Here is a 21,211-nt window from a genome sequence, read left to right as displayed (position 1 = left end):
GTGATGTGACGTCACAGCTTACAAGGGAGACAGCTCAGCTGATATGGAGAGATCTGTGCACTATGGATTATAACATATTATTAAGTTGCTTTATTATACTTTTTGACACTATACACAGGTTGTTTCTTTCTCTGGAGTACCCCTTTAAGTTTGAAATGTTAGTGATATGGTAGTTTTGACTGGTGGGGGCCAGGGTGTTGAGACCACCACTGACTGCTAAAAAGAATGTGCAGGTGTACAGCTGAGCTATGGCTCCTCAGAGAGGGACATGTGCAGTGTACAGATCCATAGAAAAGCTATAAAGCAGTATTACCTAGCCAGGGTACCTTCAGCTGTTGCAAAACTACAACTCCCAGCATGCCCGGACAGCCGTTTGCTGTCCGGGCATGCTGGGAGTTGTAGTTTTGCAACTGCTGGAGGCACCCTGGTTGGCAAATCCTGATCTATAGCACCTAGGTCAGTGTTCACTAACCAGAGCGCCTCCAGCTGTTGCAGAACTACAACTTCCAGCATGCACTAATAGTCCCGGTTGGCAAACAGTGGTCTATCGGTATTTTCCCAGCTCAGTCTATCCTCATGGAGATCTCCTGCGGCCGCACACTTGTTCCTCCTTATCAGAAATAAACAGATGAGAGAACACGGCGCAGCGATCAGAGACAAAACATCTTCTGCTGCCAAGAGTCGCGGTGTCCTGTGCCGGTCAGGAAGAACCAGACTCCATCCCCTGCCAGGAACTTGTTATTAATACTGAATAATTGTTACATCTACAGCAACCAGGAAATACAGCACGACCGGATGGGACCGAACTCCGTGTGTCAGGGGGGGAGATGGGTGGCACAGGGGGTTGGTGTTAGGGTCCTGGCAGCACAGAGGACACCAGATACGGAGAACGGTTTCCCCCAATGTGGAGACATCGCACCCGGCAGAGACAGAGGAGGAACAAATAATGATCAGACACGGTTTAAACTTGTTTTTTTTATTTAGGTTCTTTGACTGCCCTGTCATTTTTAATCTTCCAAAATGCAGTTTTGTAGATTTTATTTTTTTTTAAGTGGGTTTTAGTCTTTTTTTTCCCCCTCATGAAAAGCAAAAAAAAAAAAAAAGGCGCAGATCCCACCTGAATCTTATAACGTAGTGTACTGTCCTAGGGTCTATTCACATGGCAGGATTTCCGGTTGCGGAATTCCGCTTCAAATTAAAGCCCATAGACTTCTATGGGACTCCGCACTCCCACTTCTGAATGGGAGCAAGTGGAAATTTAGAAGTGTGAATGGGAGTGCGGTATCCCATAGATGTCTATGGGCTTTAATTTGAGGCGGAATTCCACAACTGGAAACTCTGCCGTCTGAATAGACCCTTAAAGCAGTGGTCTCAAAGATGGCGTGTAAGTATGGGGGAGGGAACAAGGCTGTGCTGGGGGTAGTGCGTCCCATATCTCCGCAGTAGGCAGCGGAGGTCACCAATAGAGGGCGACAAGTGGGTGCTAGGCAACCTGAAAGAGGGAGCCCATAGAGGAGGAATAACCATGTGACGCCTCACATCTGTATTTACTGCGATGGATTTCGGCTTTAACACAAATACAAAAAAAAAAAAACATAAAAAGTGTATAAAAAAAATATAATTTACAGAAATTGAAAAAAAAAACAACAAAAACTAACGAACAACGGTGAAAGACGATGAACTCAGGGTCAGGTCGGTTTTTGAAGGGTATAAAACTTTGAGGTTCCCGTCGGCGTCCGTCACTCGCACCTGCTCCAGCACCAGATCACAGCCGCCCCCCGCCTCCAGGTTTGGCGCAGCCGCTGGCGGTTGCCGAGTGTCACCTCCGTCAGGTTCCGGGTCGGACGCAGCTTCTTCCTCTTTGTTCTCTATGGTGAATTTATGCAGTTCTGCCATTTTCTGTGAAAGAAGAAAGACAAGGAAGTCAGAGATGGGAACAGGATTGAAAAAACATGGCCGCCTCCCCCTGGACACCACAGCGCTCTCAACTGCAGTATAATGGCCGCCTCCCCCTGGACACCACAGCGCTCTCATCTGCAGTATAATGGCCACCTCCCCCTGGACACCACAGCGCTGTCAACTGCAGTATAATGGCCGCCTCCCCCTGGACACCACAGCGCTCTCATCTGCAGTATAATGGCCACCTCCCCCTGGACACCACAGCGCTGTCAACTGCAGTATAATGGCCGCCTCCCCCTGGACACCACAGCGCTCTCATCTGCAGTATAATGGCCACCTCCCCCTGGACACCACAGCGCTGTCAACTGCAGTATAATGGCCGCCTCCCCCTGGACACCACAGCGCTCTCATCTGCAGTATAATGGCCGCCTCCCCCTGGACACCACAGCGCTCTCATCTGCAGTATAATGGCCACCTCCCCCTGGACACCACAGCGCTCTCATCTGCAGTATAACGGCCGCCTCCCCCTGGACACCACAGCGCTCTCATCTGCAGTATAATGGCCACCTCCCCCTGGACACCACAGCGCTCTCATCTGCAGTATAATGGCCGCCTCCCCCTGGACACCACAGCGCTCTCATCTGCAGTACAATAGCCTCCCCCTGGACACCACAGCGCTCTCATCTGCAGTATAATGGCCGCCTCCCCCTGGATACCACAGTGCTCTCATCTGCAGTATAATGGCCGCCTCCCCCTGGACACCACAGCGCCCTTGTCTGCAGTATGATGACTGCCCCCCCCCCCCCCCTGGACACCGCAGCGCTCTCGTCTGCAGTATAATGGCCGCCTCCCCCTGGACACCACAGCGCTCTCATCTGCAGTATAATGGCCACCTCCCCCTGGACACCACAGCGCTCTCATCTGCAGTATAATGGCCGCCTCCCCCTGGACACCACAGCGCTCTCATCTGCAGTACAATAGCCTCCCCCTGGACACCACAGCGCTCTCATCTGCAGTATAATGGCCGCCTCCCCCTGGATACCACAGTGCTCTCATCTGCAGTATAATGGCCGCCTCCCCCTGGACACCACAGCGCCCTTGTCTGCAGTATGATGACTGCCCCCCCCCCCCCTGGACACCGCAGCGCTCTCGTCTGCAGTATAATGGCCGCCTCCCCCTGGACACCACAGCGCTCTCATCTGCAGTATAATGGCCGCCTCCCCCTGGACACCACAGCGCTCTCAACTGCAGTATAATGGCCGCCTCCCCCTGGACACCACAGCGCTCTCATTTGCAGTATAATGGCCTCCTCCCCCTGGACACCACAGCGCTGTCAACTGCAGTATAATGGCCGCCTCCCCCTGGACACCACAGCGCTCTCATCTGCAGTATAATGGCCGCCTCCCCCTGGACACCACAGCGCTCTCATCTGCAGTATAATGGCCACCTCCCCCTGGACACCACAGCGCTCTCATCTGCAGTATAACGGCCGCCTCCCCCTGGACACCACAGCGCTCTCATCTGCAGTATAATGGCCACCTCCCCCTGGACACCACAGCGCTCTCATCTGCAGTATAATGGCCACCTCCCCCTGGACACCACAGCGCTCTCATCTGCAGTATAACGGCCGCCTCCCCCTGGACACCACAGCGCTCTCATCTGCAGTATAATGGCCACCTCCCCCTGGACACCACAGCGCTCTCATCTGCAGTACAATAGCCTCCCCCTGGACACCACAGCGCTCTCATCTGCAGTATAATGGCCGCCTCCCCCTGGATACCACAGTGCTCTCATCTGCAGTATAATGGCCGCCTCCCCCTGGACACCACAGCGCCCTTGTCTGCAGTATGATGACTGCCCCCCCCCCCCCCTGGACACCGCAGCGCTCTCGTCTGCAGTATAATGGCCGCCTCCCCCTGGACACCACAGCGCTCTCATCTGCAGTATAATGGCCGCCTCCCCCTGGACACCACAGCGCTCTCAACTGCAGTATAATGGCCGCCTCCCCCTGGACACCACAGCGCTCTCATTTGCAGTATAATGGCCTCCTCCCCCTGGACACCACAGCGCTGTCAACTGCAGTATAATGGCCGCCTCCCCCTGGACACCACAGCGCTCTCATCTGCAGTATAATGGCCGCCTCCCCCTGGACACCACAGCGCTCTCATCTGCAGTATAATGGCCACCTCCCCCTGGACACCACAGCGCTCTCATCTGCAGTATAACGGCCGCCTCCCCCTGGACACCACAGCGCTCTCATCTGCAGTACAATAGCCTCCCCCTGGACACCACAGCGCTCTCATCTGCAGTATAATGGCCGCCTCCCCCTGGATACCACAGTGCTCTCATCTGCAGTATAATGGCCGCCTCCCCCTGGACACCACAGCGCCCTTGTCTGCAGTATGATGACTGCCCCCCCCCCCCCCCCTGGACACCGCAGCGCTCTCGTCTGCAGTATAATGGCCGCCTCCCCCTGGACACCACAGCGCTCTCATCTGCAGTATAATGGCCACCTCCCCCTGGACACCACAGCGCTCTCATCTGCAGTATAATGGCCGCCTCCCCCTGGACACCACAGCGCTCTCATCTGCAGTACAATAGCCTCCCCCTGGACACCACAGCGCTCTCATCTGCAGTATAATGGCCGCCTCCCCCTGGATACCACAGTGCTCTCATCTGCAGTATAATGGCCGCCTCCCCCTGGACACCACAGCGCCCTTGTCTGCAGTATGATGACTGCCCCCCCCCCCTGGACACCGCAGCGCTCTCGTCTGCAGTATAATGGCCGCCTCCCCCTGGACACCACAGCGCTCTCATCTGCAGTATAATGGCCGCCTCCCCCTGGACACCACAGCGCTCTCAACTGCAGTATAATGGCCGCCTCCCCCTGGACACCACAGCGCTCTCATTTGCAGTATAATGGCCTCCTCCCCCTGGACACCACAGCGCTCTCGTCTGCAGTATAATGGCCACCTCCCCCTGGACACCACAGCGCTCTCGTCTGCAGTATAATGGCCGCCTCCCCCTGGACACCACAGCGCTCTCCTCTGTAGTATTATAGCCGCCTCCCCCTGGACACCACAGTGCTCTCATCTGCACTATGATGGCCTCCTCCTCCTGGACACCATAGTGCCCTCATCTGTAGTATTATAGCCGCCTCCCCCTGGACACCACAGCGCTCTCATCTGCACTATGATGGCCTCCTCCTCCTGGACACCACAGTGCTCTCATCTATAGTATTATAGCCGCCTCCCTGTGGACACCATAGTGCTCTCCTCTGTAGTATTATAGCCGCCTCCCCCTGGACACCACAGCGCTCTCCTCTGTAGTATTATAGCCGCCTCCCCCTGGACACCACAGCGCTCTCATCTGCAGTACAATAGCCTCCTCCTGGACACCACAGCGCTCTCATCTGCAGTATAATGGCCTCCTCCTCCTGGACACCATAGTGCCCTCATCTGTAGTATTATAGCCGCCTCCCCCTGGACACCACAGCGCTCTCATCTGCACTATGATGGCCTCCTCCTCCTGGACACCACAGTGCTCTCATCTGTAGTATTATAGCCGCCTCCCTGTGGACACCATAGTGCTCTCATCTGTAGTATTATAGCCGCCTCCCCCTGGACACCACAGCGCTCTCCTCTGTAGTATTATAGCCGCCTCCCCCTGGACACCACAGCGCTCTCCTCTGTAGTATTACAGCTGCCTCCCCCTGGACACCACAGCGCTCTCCTCTGTAGTATTATAGCCGCCTCCCCCTGGACACCACAGCGCTCTCCTCTGTAGTATTACAGCTGCCTCCCACTGGACACCACAGCGCTCTCATCTGCAGTACAATAGCCTCCTCCTGGACACCACAGCGCTCTCATCTGCAGTATAATGCCCGCCTCCCCCTGGACACCACAGCACTCTCATCTGCAGTATAATGGCCGCCTCCCCCTGGACACCACAGCACTCTCATCTGCAGTACAATAGCCTCCCCCTGGACACCACAGCGCTCTCATCTGCAGTATAATGGCCGCCTCCCCCTGGACACCACAGCGCTCTCATCTGCAGTACAATAGCCTCCCCCTGGACACCACAGCGCTCTCATCTGCAGTACAATAGCCTCCCCCTGGACACCACAGCGCTCTCATCTGCAGTACAATAGCCTCCCCCTGGACACCACAGCGCTCTCATCTGCAGTATAATGGCCGCCTCCCCCTGGACACCACAGCGCTCTCATCTGCAGTATAATGGCCGCCTCCCCCTGGACACCACAGCGCTCTCATCTGCAGTATAATGGCCGCCTCCCCCTAGACACCACAGCGCTCTCATCTGCAGTATAATGGCCGCCTCCCCCTGGACACCACAGCGCTCTCATCTGCAGTATAATGGCCGCCTCCCCCTGGACACCACAGCGCTCTCATCTGCAGTATAATGGCCGCCTCCCCCTGGACACCACAGCGCTCTCATCTGCAGTATAATGGCCGCCTCCCCCTGGACACCACAGCGCTCTCATCTGCAGTATGACCCAGGTTTATTTTATAGACTGCAATACCAGACACAACCTGAGGACACGGGTGGTGCTGCTTCTAGGAAAATACAACTCTTTCTGCAGCCTCATCCATCCAATCTTCCAAGCATTAACATGTACAACAAATGACAGCAAAGGGTTAAAGGGGCACTCCACTGCGCAGTTATTTTTACTTTAGCAATGGTAACCTGATCACAAAAATATCCAGATGTCTGGTGCCGATCGATCAGATCTGTGATGGCTGCGCAGCGCCCCCGCAGGGGAAATTAAGCATTACACCTTCTCTTTATGTGCCTTGTGGGGTCCTCTGGACCCTCCGCTCCGGCTGATACACGAATCCTCCAAAATAAGGGACCGAACTCCAATATGGACTCTCAATAGACGCTTGTACATTTGACTACAGACGTGTTCACACTTGGCGTGGAATTTGTGTGTAAATTCTGTAGTGTGAACTTTCCCTAAAACAATCAGCGAGATCCCACAGAGACGGAGAACTAAGGTATCAGCCAATCAGGAGCCGGGAAAGATGGGTGACACGCTCTTCCTGTAATGGCAGATGTTCCTCTCACTTCCACTGATCATCACTAGTCACAGATCTGGGCGCCGGCCGCACGTGACCGTATATCAGAGGGGATGGAATTACACGCTGCGCACACAGTCTACTATTTCCATTAAAGCCATTGCATCCAAAAATAACTAACACATTGTACCGAGATACAGCTCCGAACAAGTGAAAACAAAGAGTCCTCCGCCCCGATCCCGCGCACAGCAAACGGATCAGATGGCGAAAACAAGAGAACATGAACGTCCTTCAAGATGGCCGCCTTATATAGTCTCCAGGACTGAGGAGTCAGATGATCGCGGCTCCGACAGGACACGACCCCCGCAGTGCAGCCGCCATGTAAAGGGGGGGGGGGGGGGGGGGATCACATGATTTACGCAGCGTTTATATGAGAACAGAGCGGGGACCCTATAATACACAATGGTTTGAGGTTCCGCAGCCCAGGTGCGTATTATATGCTACACGAGCTGCTGGGGGGGTGTAATATGAGGTTCTGCAGCAGCTGGGGTGTGTGCATTATGAGGTTCCGCAGCCCAGGTGCGTATTATATGCTACACGAGCAGCTGGGGGGGGGGGGGGGTGTAATATGAGGTTCTGCAGCAGCTGGGGTGTGTGCATTATGAGGTTCCGCAGCATCTGGGGGTAGCATAATATGAGGTTCTGCAGCAGCTGGGGTGTGTGTAATATGAGGTTCTGCAGCAGCTGGGGTGTGTGTAATATGAGGTTCTGCAGCAGCTGGGGGTGTATATTATGAGGTTCTGCAGCAGCTGAGGAACCGAATTGTAGCAGTATTGACTATTTCTTCCCAATAAATCAATGTAAACTGATGAACAGAATTTAGTGAAGCGGAGGCGATCAGCGGAGGCGATCAGCGGAGGCGATCAGCGGAGGCGATCAGCGGAGGCGATCAGCGGAGGCGATCAGCGGAGGCGATCAGCGGAGGCGATCAGCGGAGGCGATCAGCGGAGACTCACCGTGATCAGGGCGTCCATGACATCTTTACAGGTCTGCAGCCCGCAGGGACTGGTCACCTCCAGGAGAAGGTCCCGGGTGGATTTAATGATCTGGGAAAATAATCAGAATTATTAATTACACAGGATCAGTGCAGAGCGACTTCACTATTAAAGGGGCACTCCACCCCATACACAGGTATCACACAGATAATATACAATGTAATCCATAGGATAGGAGATAAGTATATGTAAGGGGGGGGGGGGGGGGATCCTAACCTCAGGACAGAGGTCACATGACCAGATATCGCTGAGCCGCGCTGCATCACTACTGCGCATCCACATTGGACGGTGACTGTGGGGTCTGAGTAACGCCTGCGCCGCGTTCCCCGTTATCCACCGTGATTCAGCGCGACCCCATGTGACCCTACAGCCCCAAATACAACAGAAATAACTACAACCTACCTTGGTCTTGTCGCTGTTTGTGATTGGTGGGAAGGAGATGACGGTGTTTTCGGCATCTACCAAACACGGGTAATTCTCTTTACCGTCCAATATATGAAGGTACCTGGAGAACAGAGGAACATGTGACTATCACCCCCTCCGGATACCCCGTAACATGTATAGATGAGAGCGCCATGCAGTACAGCTGCTCACCACTGGGGGGCTAAATACAACGAGCGCTAGAGGACGCTGCGGCTGAACGGCATTTCATTAGACATTATGGGATACATTATTATCATTATGGGATACATTATTATGGGATACATTATTATTATTCTGGGATACATTATCATTATGGGATACATTATCAGATACATTATTATCATTATGGGATACATTACCAGACATCCCTCTAGTTCAATGTTTCCCAACCAATGTGCCTCCAGCAGTTGCAAAGCTACAACTTCCAGCTGGTCCGGGCATGCTGGGAGTTGTACTTTTGCAATACTGGTTGGGAAATGCCGCACTAGATCTAACAAAGGAGCCCACAGAGTCTGTATGGAAGGCAGAAATGGCGGAGCGTGCACGTGTATGTGGAAGGTAGAGATGGCGGAGCGTGCATGTGGAAGGCAGAGAGGGCGGAGCGTGCATGTGGAAGGCAGAGAGGGCGGAGCGTGCATGTGGAAGGCAGAGAGGGCGGAGCGTGCATGTGGAAGGCAGAGATGGCGGAGCGTGCATGTGGAAGGCAGAGAGGGCGGAGCGTGCATGTGGAAGGCAGAGAGGGCGGAGCGTGCATGTGGAAGGCAGAGAGGGCGGAGCGTGCATGTGGAAGGCAGAGAGGGCGGAGCGTGCATGTGGAAGGCAGAGAGGGCGGAGCGTGCATGTGGAAGGCAGAGAGGGCGGAGCGTGCATGTGGAAGGCAGAGAGGGCGGAGCGTGCATGTGTATGTGGAAGGCAGAGATGGCGGAGCGTGCATGTATGTGGAAGGCAGAGATGGCGGAGCGTGCATGTATGTGGAAGGCAGAGATGGCAGAGCGTGCATGTGGAAGGCAGAGAGGGCGGAGCGTGCATGTGTATGTGGAAGGCAGAGATGGCGGAGCGTGCATGTGTATGTGGAAGGCAGAGATGGCGGAGCGTGCATGTGGAAGACAGAGAGGGCGGAGCTTGAATGTGTAAGGCAGAGATGGCGGAGCGTGCATGTGGAAGGCAGAGAGGGCGGAGCGTGCATGTGGAAGGCAGAGATGGCGGAGCGTGCATGTGGAAGGCAGAGAGGGCGGAGCGTGCATGTGCAAGGCAGAGAGGGCGGAGCGTGCATGTGGAAGGCAGAGAGGGCAGAGCGTGCATGTGGAAGGCAGAGATGGCGGAGCGTGCATGTGTATGTGGAAGGAAGAGATGGCAGAGCGTGCATGTGGAAGGCAGAGATGGCGGAGCGTGCATGTGGAAGGCAGAGATGGCGGAGCGTGCATGTGGAAGGCAGAGATGGCGGAGCGTGCATGTGGAAGGCAGAGATGGCGGAGCGTGCATGTGCAAGGCAGAGAGGGCAGAGCGTGCATGTGGAAGGCAGAGATGGCGGAGCGTGCATGTGGAAGGCAGAGATGGCGGAGCGTGCATGTGGAAGGCAGAGATGGCGGAGCGTGCATGTGGAAGGCAGAGATGGCGGAGCGTGCATGTGGAAGGCAGAGATGGCGGAGCGTGCATGTGCAAGGCAGAGATGGCGGAGCGTGCATGTGCAAGGCAGAGAGGGCAGAGCGTGCATGTGGAAGGCAGAGATGGCGGAGCGTGCATGTGTATGTGGAAGGAAGAGATGGCAGAGCGTGCATGTGGAAGGCAGAGATGGCAGAGCGTGCATGTGGAAGGCAGAGATGGCGGAGCGTGCATGTGGAAGGCAGAGATGGCGGAGCGTGCATGTGGAAGGCAGAGATGGCGGAGCGTGCATGTGGAAGGCAGAGATGGCGGAGCGTGCATGTGGAAGGCAGAGATGGCGGAGCGTGCATGTGCAAGGCAGAGATGGCGGAGCGTGCATGTGCAAGGCAGAGAGGGCAGAGCGTGCATGTGGAAGGCAGAGATGGCGGAGCGTGCATGTGTATGTGGAAGGAAGAGATGGCAGAGCGTGCATGTGGAAGGCAGAGATGACAGAGCGTGCATGTGGAAGGCAGAGATGGCGGAGCGTGCATGTGGAAGGCAGAGATGGCGGAGCGTGCATGTGGAAGGCAGAGATGGCGGAGCGTGCATGTGGAAGGCAGAGATGGCGGAGCGTGCATGTGGAAGGCAGAGATGGCGGAGCGTGCATGTGGAAGGCAGAGATGGCGGAGCGTGCATGTGGAAGGCAGAGATGGCGGAGCGTGCATGTGCAAGGCAGAGAGGGCAGAGCGTGCATGTGGAAGGCAGAGATGGCGGAGCGTGCATGTGTATGTGGAAGGAAGAGATGGCGGAGCGTGCATGTGCAAGGCAGAGAGGGCAGAGCGTGCATGTGGAAGGCAGAGATGGCGGAGCGTGCATGTGGAAGGAAGAGATGGCAGAGCGTGCATGTGGAAGGCAGAGATGGCAGAGCGTGCATGTGGAAGGCAGAGATGGCGGAGCGTGCATGTGGAAGGCAGAGATGGCGGAGCGTGCATGTGGAAGGCAGAGATGGCAGAGCGTGCATGTGGAAGGCAGAGATGGCGGAGCGTGCATGTGGAAGGCAGAGATGGCGGAGCGTGCATGTGGAAGGCAGAGATGGCGGAGCGTGCATGTGGAAGGCAGAGATGGCGGAGCGTGCATGTGGAAGGCAGAGATGGTGGAGCGTGCATGTGGAAGGCAGAGATGGTGGAGCGTGCATGTGGAAGGCAGAGATGGCGGAGCGTGCATGTGTATGTGGAAGGAAGAGATGTCTGGGAGCTGCTTATTCCCATCTGCCCAATCAGGACACGTGAACACTCGGCCAAGCTGAGTGTGCATGTGTGGGGGGGCAGAAATGCAAGTGGCCGAGCAGACGCCTCCTGAGTCCAGAACCCCTACCCCCCCCACACCCCCGATCCTCTCTGCGTTATCCGATCAGCTTCCCCCGGATTAGTAATGTTATACAGGTGGGATCGGCCCTCCCTCCCCCGCTGCACACAATGTCTCCCGGCCGGACCCGCGGTCTCGTCTGCCAGGAATCTCATCCTTGAGAAGACGGGAGGATTATGTAAGAGACGGCGAGGAGACACCTGCGCCATTCACCAGTGTGAACTGAGCCGACCGCTCCGAGGACAATACATGAAGAGTCTCTGAGGAGGGCGAATGCCAAACAGGACAAACACCGCGCTGCCTGTGAGGCCATCAGGTCACGGCTCGTCTGAAGAGGCTACGTATCCGAGCTGCGCAATTCTTTTCACTAGGTAACGGATCACAGCAAAACCATCGGCTCCTACATAGAATATGTGCAATAAAGTCAATATAATAAGGGGCCACTACTACTCATTTTCTGCATTAGTGTTTCCCAACCAGGGTGCCTCCAGCTGTTGCAAAACTAAAAAAAGCTGTTGCTGGGAGTTGTAGTTTTGCAACAGCTGGAGGCACCCTGGTTGGGAAACACTGCTCTGGATAACAAAGTGCATTCTGCATGGGGGTCTCCATCCCTCCATGATGTCCACGGGTACAGACACGGCAGCGCTATATACACGATGTCCACGGGTACAGACACGGCAGCGCTATATACACGATGTCCACGGGTACAGACACGGCAGCGCTATATACACGATGTCCACGGGTACAGACACGGCAGCGCTATATACACGATGTCCACGGGTACAGACACGGCAGCGGTATATACACGATGTCCACGGGTACAGACACGGCAGCGGTATATACACGATGTCCACGGGTACAGACACGGCAGCGCTATATACACGATGTCCACGGGTACAGACACGGCAGCGGTATATACACGATGTCCACGGGTACAGACACGGCAGCGCTATATACACGATGTCCACGGGTACAGACACGGCAGCGGTATATACACGATGTCCACGGGTACAGACACGGCAGCGCTATATACACGATGTCCACGGGTACAGACACGGCAGCGGTATATACACGATGTCCACGGGTACAGACACGGCAGCAGTATATACACGATGTCCACGGGTACAGACACGGCAGCGGTATATACACGATGTCCACGGGTACAGACACGGCAGCGGTATATACACGATGTCCACGGGTACAGACACGGCAGCGGTATATACACGATGTCCACGGATACAGACACGGCAGCAGTATATACACGATGTCCACGGGTACAGACACGGCAGCGCTATATACACGATGTCCACGGGTACAGACACGGCAGCGCTATATACACGATGTCCACGGGTACAGACACGGCAGCGCTATATACACGATGTCCACGGGTACAGACACGGCAGCGGTATATACACGATGTCCACGGGTACAGACACGGCAGCGCTATATACATGATGTCCACGGGTACAGACACGGCAGCGGTATATACACGATGTCCACGGGTACAGACACGGCAGCGCTATATACACGATGTCCACGGGTACAGACACGGCAGCGCTATATACATGATGTCCACGGGTACAGACACGGCAGCGGTATATACACGATGTCCACGGGTACAGACACGGCAGCGCTATATACACGATGTCCACGGGTACAGACACGGCAGCGCTATATACACGATGTCCAAGGGTACAGACACGGCAGCGGTATATACACGATGTCCACGGGTACAGACACGGCAGCGCTATATACACGATGTCCACGGGTACAGACACGGCAGCGCTATATACACGATGTCCACGGGTACAGACACGGCAGCGGTATATACACGATGTCCACGGGTACAGACACGGCAGCGGTATATACACGATGTCCACGGGTACAGACACGGCAGCGGTATATACACGATGTCCACGGGTACAGACACGGCAGCGCTATATACACGATGTCCACGGGTACAGACACGGCAGCGGTATATACACGATGTCCACGGGTACAGACACGGCAGCGGTATATACACGATGTCCACGGGTACAGACACGGCAGCAGTATATACACGATGTCCACGGGTACAGACACGGCAGCGCTATATACTGATGTCCACGGGTACAGACACGGCAGCGCTATATACACGATGTCCACGGGTACAGACACGGCAGCGCTATATACACGATGTCCACGGGTACAGACACGGCAGCGCTATATACATGATGTCCACGGGTACAGACACGGCAGCGCTATATACATGATGTCCACGGGTACAGACACGGCAGCGGTATATACACGATGTCCACGGGTACAGACACGGCAGCGCTATATACACGATGTCCACGGGTACAGACACGGCAGCGCTATATACACGATGTCCACGGGTACAGACACGGCAGCGCTATATACACGATGTCCAAGGGTACAGACACGGCAGCGGTATATACACGATGTCCACGGGTACAGACACGGCAGCGGTATATACACGATGTCCCCGGGTACAGACACGGCAGCGCTATATACACGATGTCCACGGGTACAGACACGGCAGCGCTATATACACGATGTCCCCGGGTACAGACACGGCAGCGCTATATACACGATGTCCACGGGTACAGACACGGCAGCGCTATATACATGATGTCCTCCGGTACAGACACGGCATCGGTATATACATGTTGTCATGGCGACTATGCAACCGCTGCAGCTCTACCTGCGCCACAATAGAGTCCGGCATTTTGTGTAACTCCCATTGACTTCACTTTTTACTCAACTTCCAATTAAGTTAATGGTAATAATGTAATACAGTATACAGGGCCGTGTGTCTGCTTCCTGATCGTCTCTTATCGGGGGCAGGGGGTCCTCCATATTGGGATGGGTGGGGGCCCAGATATATATAAAAATATATATGCGGTATACTCCTTTAATGATGGAATATCTGGGGTTAATAAAGTAATAATAAAAAAATAAAAATAAAAACATTTTTATATATACACATACCGGTATGTGTTTTTTATTTTAATTATTACATTATTAACCCCATGTATTCTATCATTAAAGGAGTATTCCGCTCTGGACACCTACATATTCACAAGACATGCTAATATATATATCTCATGTTATATTATATCATTCATGAAAAAAATTACATTTTAATAAAAACAAAAATATTGTCATTAACAATGTAATCATAATTAATAATAATGTAATAATTACTATGATTACTTTAATTAATACTGTTATTTTCATTAAAAATAAATACAAATACAATTATTATTAATAAAAATACTACTACTAATAATCTATATATATAAAACTCAACGTGTGTGTATATATGTGTGTATGTATGTGTGTATGTATGTGTGTATGTGTGTGTATATACAGTATATGTGTGTGTATGTATATGTATGTATATATGTGTGTATACATGTGTATATATATATATATGTTCCAGCATCACGTCCACACGGCTGTAGATATTACCATTACACTTGGCACATGTTACTTATATGTCACCAACAAACATAGGATCGGTGATTTAACCCTTACTCACTCCCATTTGCCAGGGGCGGGGTTTATGTTTAAAGTCCTATACAAGTCTATGGGAAATATATGTTACTGCAGAACTTCCGTACGGCTGGAGATATTTCCATAATACTTGGTCACATGTTACTTATATGTCCACTTAAAATATAGGATAGTTAATTTAACCCTCAACTACCCCCATTTGTGAGGGTCGGGGTTATTGTTTAAAGTCCCATGCAAATCAATGGGAAATGTATGTCCTCACATAACTTCCGTACGGCTGGAGATATTTCAATACCTGGTCACATATTACGGGTCGGGATAGGAGGACGGGAAAGGAGGACGGGATAGGAGGTCGGGAAAGGAGGACAGGAAAGGAGGGCAGGATAGGAGGACAGGATAGGAGGACAGGAAAGGAGGACATAATAGATGGACGGGAAAGGAGGACGGGAAAGGAGGACATAATAGATGGACGGGAAAGGAGGACGGGATAGGAGGACGGGAAAGGAGGACGGGAAAGGAGGACGGGAAAGGAGGACGGGAAAGGAGGACGGGATAGGAGGACGGGATAGGAGGACGGGATAGGAGGACGGGATAGGAGGACGGGATAGGAGGTCGGGATATGAAGTCAAAAGTTTCCTCCTTTGTTTATTTTCCTCCCCAACAAGGATTAGGAAGGAAAAACCGGGCAACGCCGGGTACTCAGCTGGTGTAATAATAAGGATAGCAATTATTATTATATCATATATATCTATATATGGGTGGGCGCCCTCAGATGGCATCTCCGTGTGCCCCTCCTGACGGGGAGGAGTTAAGCGTGGCACTCACTTGTGGAGTCCGGACACGTTCTGCCGCTTCTTCTGCTTCCGCTGCTCCTCCGCCTCGAACTGCAGCTGCCGCACAAGCTCTTTGGCGTCGATCTCTTTACGATTCAATGGGACGATCTGTAATAGAAAAGACAGGACACAGCCGATGAGTGACAGCCGTGTCTCCAACTTGTGGCAGAACTACAACTCCCAGCATGCCCCAAGAAAGCCACAGAGCCCCCCATCCCCCTCGTCATTCGTCTCTCCTCAGCGTTCTGGCTGCGGTGACACCTGACTACGTGCGTCTGATGACAGCGACTAAGCCAGACGAATGTTCAGCGCGGTAAAACATTAACCACCCGGCCGGGGGATTAGGGCTGCACAATGGCGGATTATCTACACACAGGAGCGGCGCGGTGAGGACGTGCGCAGGGATCAGGGGCCGCCGGCCAAACACTGGGGAGGGATTTACTGAGCCACAATACTACAAAAAATAATAATGACAATAGTAATAATAAGAGTAACAATACTCATAATAGTAATAAGTAATAATAATAAATAATAATAAAACCCCCAAACAGACACAACATCCCAGTAATACGATCCCCGAGTCATTGCGCCTCCATACAGGTCACAACATCTCAACCTCACAGGAATCCAGCCACTAGGGGGCACTAGTAATTTACTGCCCCTTTGATGAGTGCGGGAGAGAGAGGGGGGGCTGCCATACTGCGCGCCCCGAGACCAGCACAGCAGAGCCCTTCTATATGTTATGTCATGCGGACATTCCACAGACAGCCGAGCGCCACATGAACATGCCGGCCCTAGGACCCCTCGAAAATGCGCCACATGAACATGCCGGCCCTAGGACCCCTCGAAAATGCGCCACATGAACATGCCGGCCCTAGGACCCCTCGAAAATGCGCCACATGAACATGCCGGCCCTAGGACCCCTCGAAAATGCGCCACATGAACATGCCGGCCCTAGGACCCCTCGAAAATGCGCCACATGAACATGCCGGCCCTAGGACCCCTCGAAAATGCGCCACATGAACATGCCGGCCCTAGGACCCCTTGAAAATGCGCCACATGAACATGCCGGCCCTAGGACCCCTTGAAAATGCGCCACATGAACATGCCGGCCCTAGGACCCCTTGAAAATGCGCCACATGAACATGCCGGCCCTAGGACCCCTTGAAAATGCGCTGTCTGAGATGGAAATGGCAGATGTTGCTGCCGCGGAATATTCATGCAGAATTCTATACGGATATTCCGCCATGTGCACAAAGTTTAACAGATTTGTAAATGACTTCTATTTCAAAATCTGTATGCTGTATGCTCCACAGGAAGTTGTGTAGTTCTTTCCAATCTGACCACAGTGCTCTCTGCTGCCACCTCTGTCCATGTCAGGAACTGTCCAGAGAAGGAGAGGTTTGCTATGGGGATTTGCTCCTCCTCTGGACAGTTCCTGACATGGACAGAGGTGGCAGCAGAGAGCACTGTGGTCAGACTAGAAAGAACTACACAACTTCCTGTGGAGCATTCAGCAGCTGATAAGTACTGAAAGGATTAAGATTTTTATATAGAAGTAATTTACAAAGGGGCCTGACGAAGCGCTAAGGCGCAATACAGTGCTGTACCCCCCGCTTGTGTCTTCCATCTACCTGCCCTCCCGCTGATGTCCTGTAATCTGTGAGTCTCAATAAAAGTTGCATCTGTGTCCGCAAATTGGAGGTGAGTGCTCCGATTCTTTGGAGAAGATGTGATATTGACCATCACGTGCAGCACCGACAGCATTTGACACAGTTCACACTCACCAGATACTTTGTATCAGGACCATTAGACTGTGCTTTGTATCAGGACCATTAGACTGTGCTTTGTATCGGGACCATTAGACTGTGCTTTGTATCAGGACCATTAGACTGTGCTTTGTATCGGGACCATTAGACTGTGCTTTGTATCAGGACCATTAGACTGTGCTTTGTATCGGGACCATTAGACTGTGCTTTGTATCAGGACCATTAGACTGTGCTTTGTATCAGGACCATTAGACTGTGCTTTGTATCAGGACCATTAGACTGTGCTTTGTATCGGGACCATTAGACTGTGCTTTGTATCGGGACCATTAGACTGTGCCTTGTATCGGGACCATTAGACTGTGCTTTGTATCGGGACCATTAGACTGTGCTTTGTATCGGGACCATTAGACTGTGCCTTGTATCGGGACCATTAGACTGTGCTTTCCTAGCAGGACCATTAGACTGTGCTTTCCTAGCAGGACCATTAGACTGTGCTTTCCTAGCAGGACCATTAGACTGTGCTTTCCTAGCAGGACCATTAGACTGTGCTTTGTATCGGGACCATTAGACTGTGCTTTCCTAGCAGGACCATTAGACTGTGCTTTGTATCGGGACCATTAGACTGTGCTTTGTATCGGGACCATTAGACTGTGCTTTGTATCGGGACCATTAGACTGTGCTTTCCTAGCAGGACCATTAGACTGTGCCTTGTATCGGGACCATTAGACTGTGCTTTCCTAGCAGGACCATTAGACTGTGCTTTCCTAGCAGGACCATTAGACTGTGCTTTCCTAGCAGGACCATTAGACTGTGCTTTCCTAGCAGGACCATTAGACTGTGCTTTCCTAGCAGGACCATTAGACTGTGCTTTCCTAGCAGGACCATTAGACTGTGCTTTCCTAGCAGGACCATTAGACTGTGCTTTCCTAGCAGGACCATTAGACTGTGCTTTCCTAGCAGGACCATTAGACTGTGCTTTCCTAGCAGGACCATTAGACTGTGCTTTCCTAGCAGGACCATTAGACTGTGCTTTCCTAGCAGGACCATTAGACTGTGCTTTCCTAGCAGGACCATTAGACTGTGCTTTCCTAGCAGGACCATTAGGCTGTGCTTTCCTAGCAGGACCATTAGGCTGTGCTTTCCTAGCAGGACCATTAGGCTGTGCTTTCCTAGCGGTGAGCGATACCGCAGTGTGAATGGGACGCTTGCTGTGCTGTCTTTTTCTCTGCATTGGAATTGTAATTTACAAGTCTGTTTAATTTTCTGGAACCAGCTGATTAAAAAAATTATATTATACACCCCCTCCCCCCCCCACCGGAGTACCCCTTTAACTATTTCCACTGGAAAACACATGCACACTCAGCTGAGCTAAGCGTGCATATACCGCAGCCCAGGAAATATAGTGCAATACTGTCCTGATTGTCATATATATATATATGTAGTTATAACTCTGGACTCCTATAGAGCGGCACAGCCAGGGCAGCACTGAAGCAGAGGCTCATGGGTAAGGCCGGGGTCTGATCTTCACGCCTCATTTCTTCTCTATATCCTCTGACCGGACCGGTTTATTCCCCAAGGAGAATCGGCAGAATCCAGAACGGTTTCCACAACAGGCGGCTCCATGTGCTGTAATTCTTCATGAGTGACAGGAGGGGCGACGCTTATCTCTGCAGCCGCTGCTCAAATTCTCCTATAGGGGGCGCAGTGAGTGACAGGAGATGTTACAGTGAAGTGAAGCTGCCGTCTCATTCAGCGCTTCCCTGCACAACAACAAGACTACAGCGTCTGTTCCTATATCCCTGCAGTGTGTCCTCTGTTATCCTTCCTGGAAACGTGTGAGAAAACGGATGAGTGGACACGACCGTCCCGCTCACCAATAGCTTGAGTGTCTACGCCAGGATCTTCCAGCCAGGCTGTCCGGGCATGCTGGGAGTTCTAGCTTGCAACAGCTGGAGGCACCCTGGTTGGGGAACACTGGTCTATGCAGACAGAGTGATGCTGGGTGCAGGGTTATAATTATATATATATATATATATATATATATATATATATATATATATATATACATATACACACACACACACACGATGGAAATTTTTTTTGCTTTATTTATTTTCTTTTTTCTTATTTATTATATATTTTTTATTATTATTTTAAATGATTAATATACAGTGGGGGGAAAAGTTATCCCCCAATTGTACAAGTTCTCCCCCTTATAAAGATGAGGCTGTAATTTCCATCATAGGTTATAACCTCAACTATGAGACAGAATGAGAAAAATCCATACAATCCCATTGTCTGATTATTAAAGAATTTATCTGCAAATTATGGTGGAAAATAAGTATTTGGTCAATAAGAAAAGTTCCTCTCAATACTTTGTTATATCCCCTTTGTTGGTAATGACAGAGGTCACATGTTTTCTGTCTTCACAAGGTTCTCACACACTGTTGCTGGTATTTTGGCCCATTCCTCCATGCAGATCTCCTCTAGAGCAGTGATGTTTTGGGGCTGTCACTGGGCAACACAGACTTTCTACTCCCTCCAAAGGTTTTCTATAGGGTTGAGATCTGGAGACTGGCTAGGCCACTCCAGGACCTTGAAATGCTTCTTATGAAGCCACTTCTTTGTTGCCCGGGTGGTGTGTTTGGGATCATTGTCATGCTGAAAGACCCAGCCACGTCTCATCTTCAATGTCCTTGCTGATGGAAGGAGGTTTTCACTCAAAATCTCACGGTACATGGCCCCATTCATTCTTTCCTTTACATGGATCAGTCGTCCTGGTCACTTTGCTGAAAAACAGCCCCAAAGCATGATGTTTCCACCACCCCCCCCCATGCTTCACAGTAGTTATGGTGTTCCTTAGATGCAACTCAGAATTCTTTCTCCTCCAAACACGACGAGTTGAGTTGTTACCAAAAAGTTCTACTTTGGTTTCATCTGACCATATGACATTCTCCTAATCCTCTTCTGGATCATCCAAATGCTCTCTAGCAAACTTCAGACGGGCCCGGACATGTACTGGCTTAAGCAGGGGCACACGTCTGGCACTGCATGATGTGAGTCCCTGGCGGTGTAGTGTGTTACTGATGGTAGCCTTTGTTACTTTGGTCCCAGCTCTCTGCAGGTCATTCACTAGGTCCCCCATGTGGTTCTGGGGTTCTTCCTCACCGTTCTTGTGATCATTTTGACACCACGGGGTGAGATCTTGTGTGGAGCCCCAGATCAAGGGAGATTATCAGTGGTCTTGTATGTCTTCCATTTTCTAATAATTGCTCCCACAATTGATTTCTTCACACCAAGCTGAGTGTCTATTGCAGATTCAGTCTTCCCAGCCTGGTGCAGGTCTACAATTGTTTCTGGTGTCCTTCGCCAGCTCTTTGGTCTTGCCCATAGTGGAGTTTGGAGTGTGACTGTTTGAACTTGTTATCAGTATAAGAGACACCTGTCCATAACCTCAAACAGGAGCCATTAATACAGGTAACGAGTGGAGGACAGAGGAGACTCTTAAAGGAGAAGTTACAGGTCTGTGAGAGGCAGAAATCTTACTTGTTTGTAGGTGACCAAATACTTATTTCCCACCATAATTTGTAAATAAATTCTTAATAATCAGACAATGGGATTTTATGGATTTTTCTCATTCTGTCTCATAGTTGAGGTTATAACCTATGAAGATAATTACAGTCTCATCTTTATAAGGGGGAGAACTTGTACAATTGGGGGCTGACTAAATA

General features: G+C 51.9%; 1 protein-coding gene across 1 annotated transcript in view; it reads right to left on the bottom strand.

Annotated features, from left to right (window-relative positions):
* Positions 1–1,035: 1,035 nt before the first annotated feature.
* The window catches only part of LRRC47 (leucine rich repeat containing 47), a 29,616-nt gene continuing 9,440 nt past the window's right edge, over positions 1,036–21,211 (bottom strand). Inside the window, exons 4-7 of the mRNA XM_056544357.1 lie at positions 15,704–15,819; positions 8,393–8,495; positions 7,952–8,041; positions 1,036–1,899 (exon numbers count right to left, since the gene is read on the bottom strand). Coding sequence (XP_056400332.1) covers positions 1,654–1,899; positions 7,952–8,041; positions 8,393–8,495; positions 15,704–15,819 — 555 coding nt within the window. The 3' untranslated portion in view covers positions 1,036–1,653. The remainder of the gene's footprint in view (positions 1,900–7,951; positions 8,042–8,392; positions 8,496–15,703; positions 15,820–21,211) is intronic.

The sequence above is a fragment of the Hyla sarda genome, chromosome 10 (assembly GCF_029499605.1).
Source record: "Hyla sarda isolate aHylSar1 chromosome 10, aHylSar1.hap1, whole genome shotgun sequence".
Taxonomy (NCBI): Eukaryota; Metazoa; Chordata; class Amphibia; order Anura; family Hylidae; genus Hyla; species Hyla sarda.
This window is presented reverse-complemented; position numbering and strand designations above follow the sequence as displayed.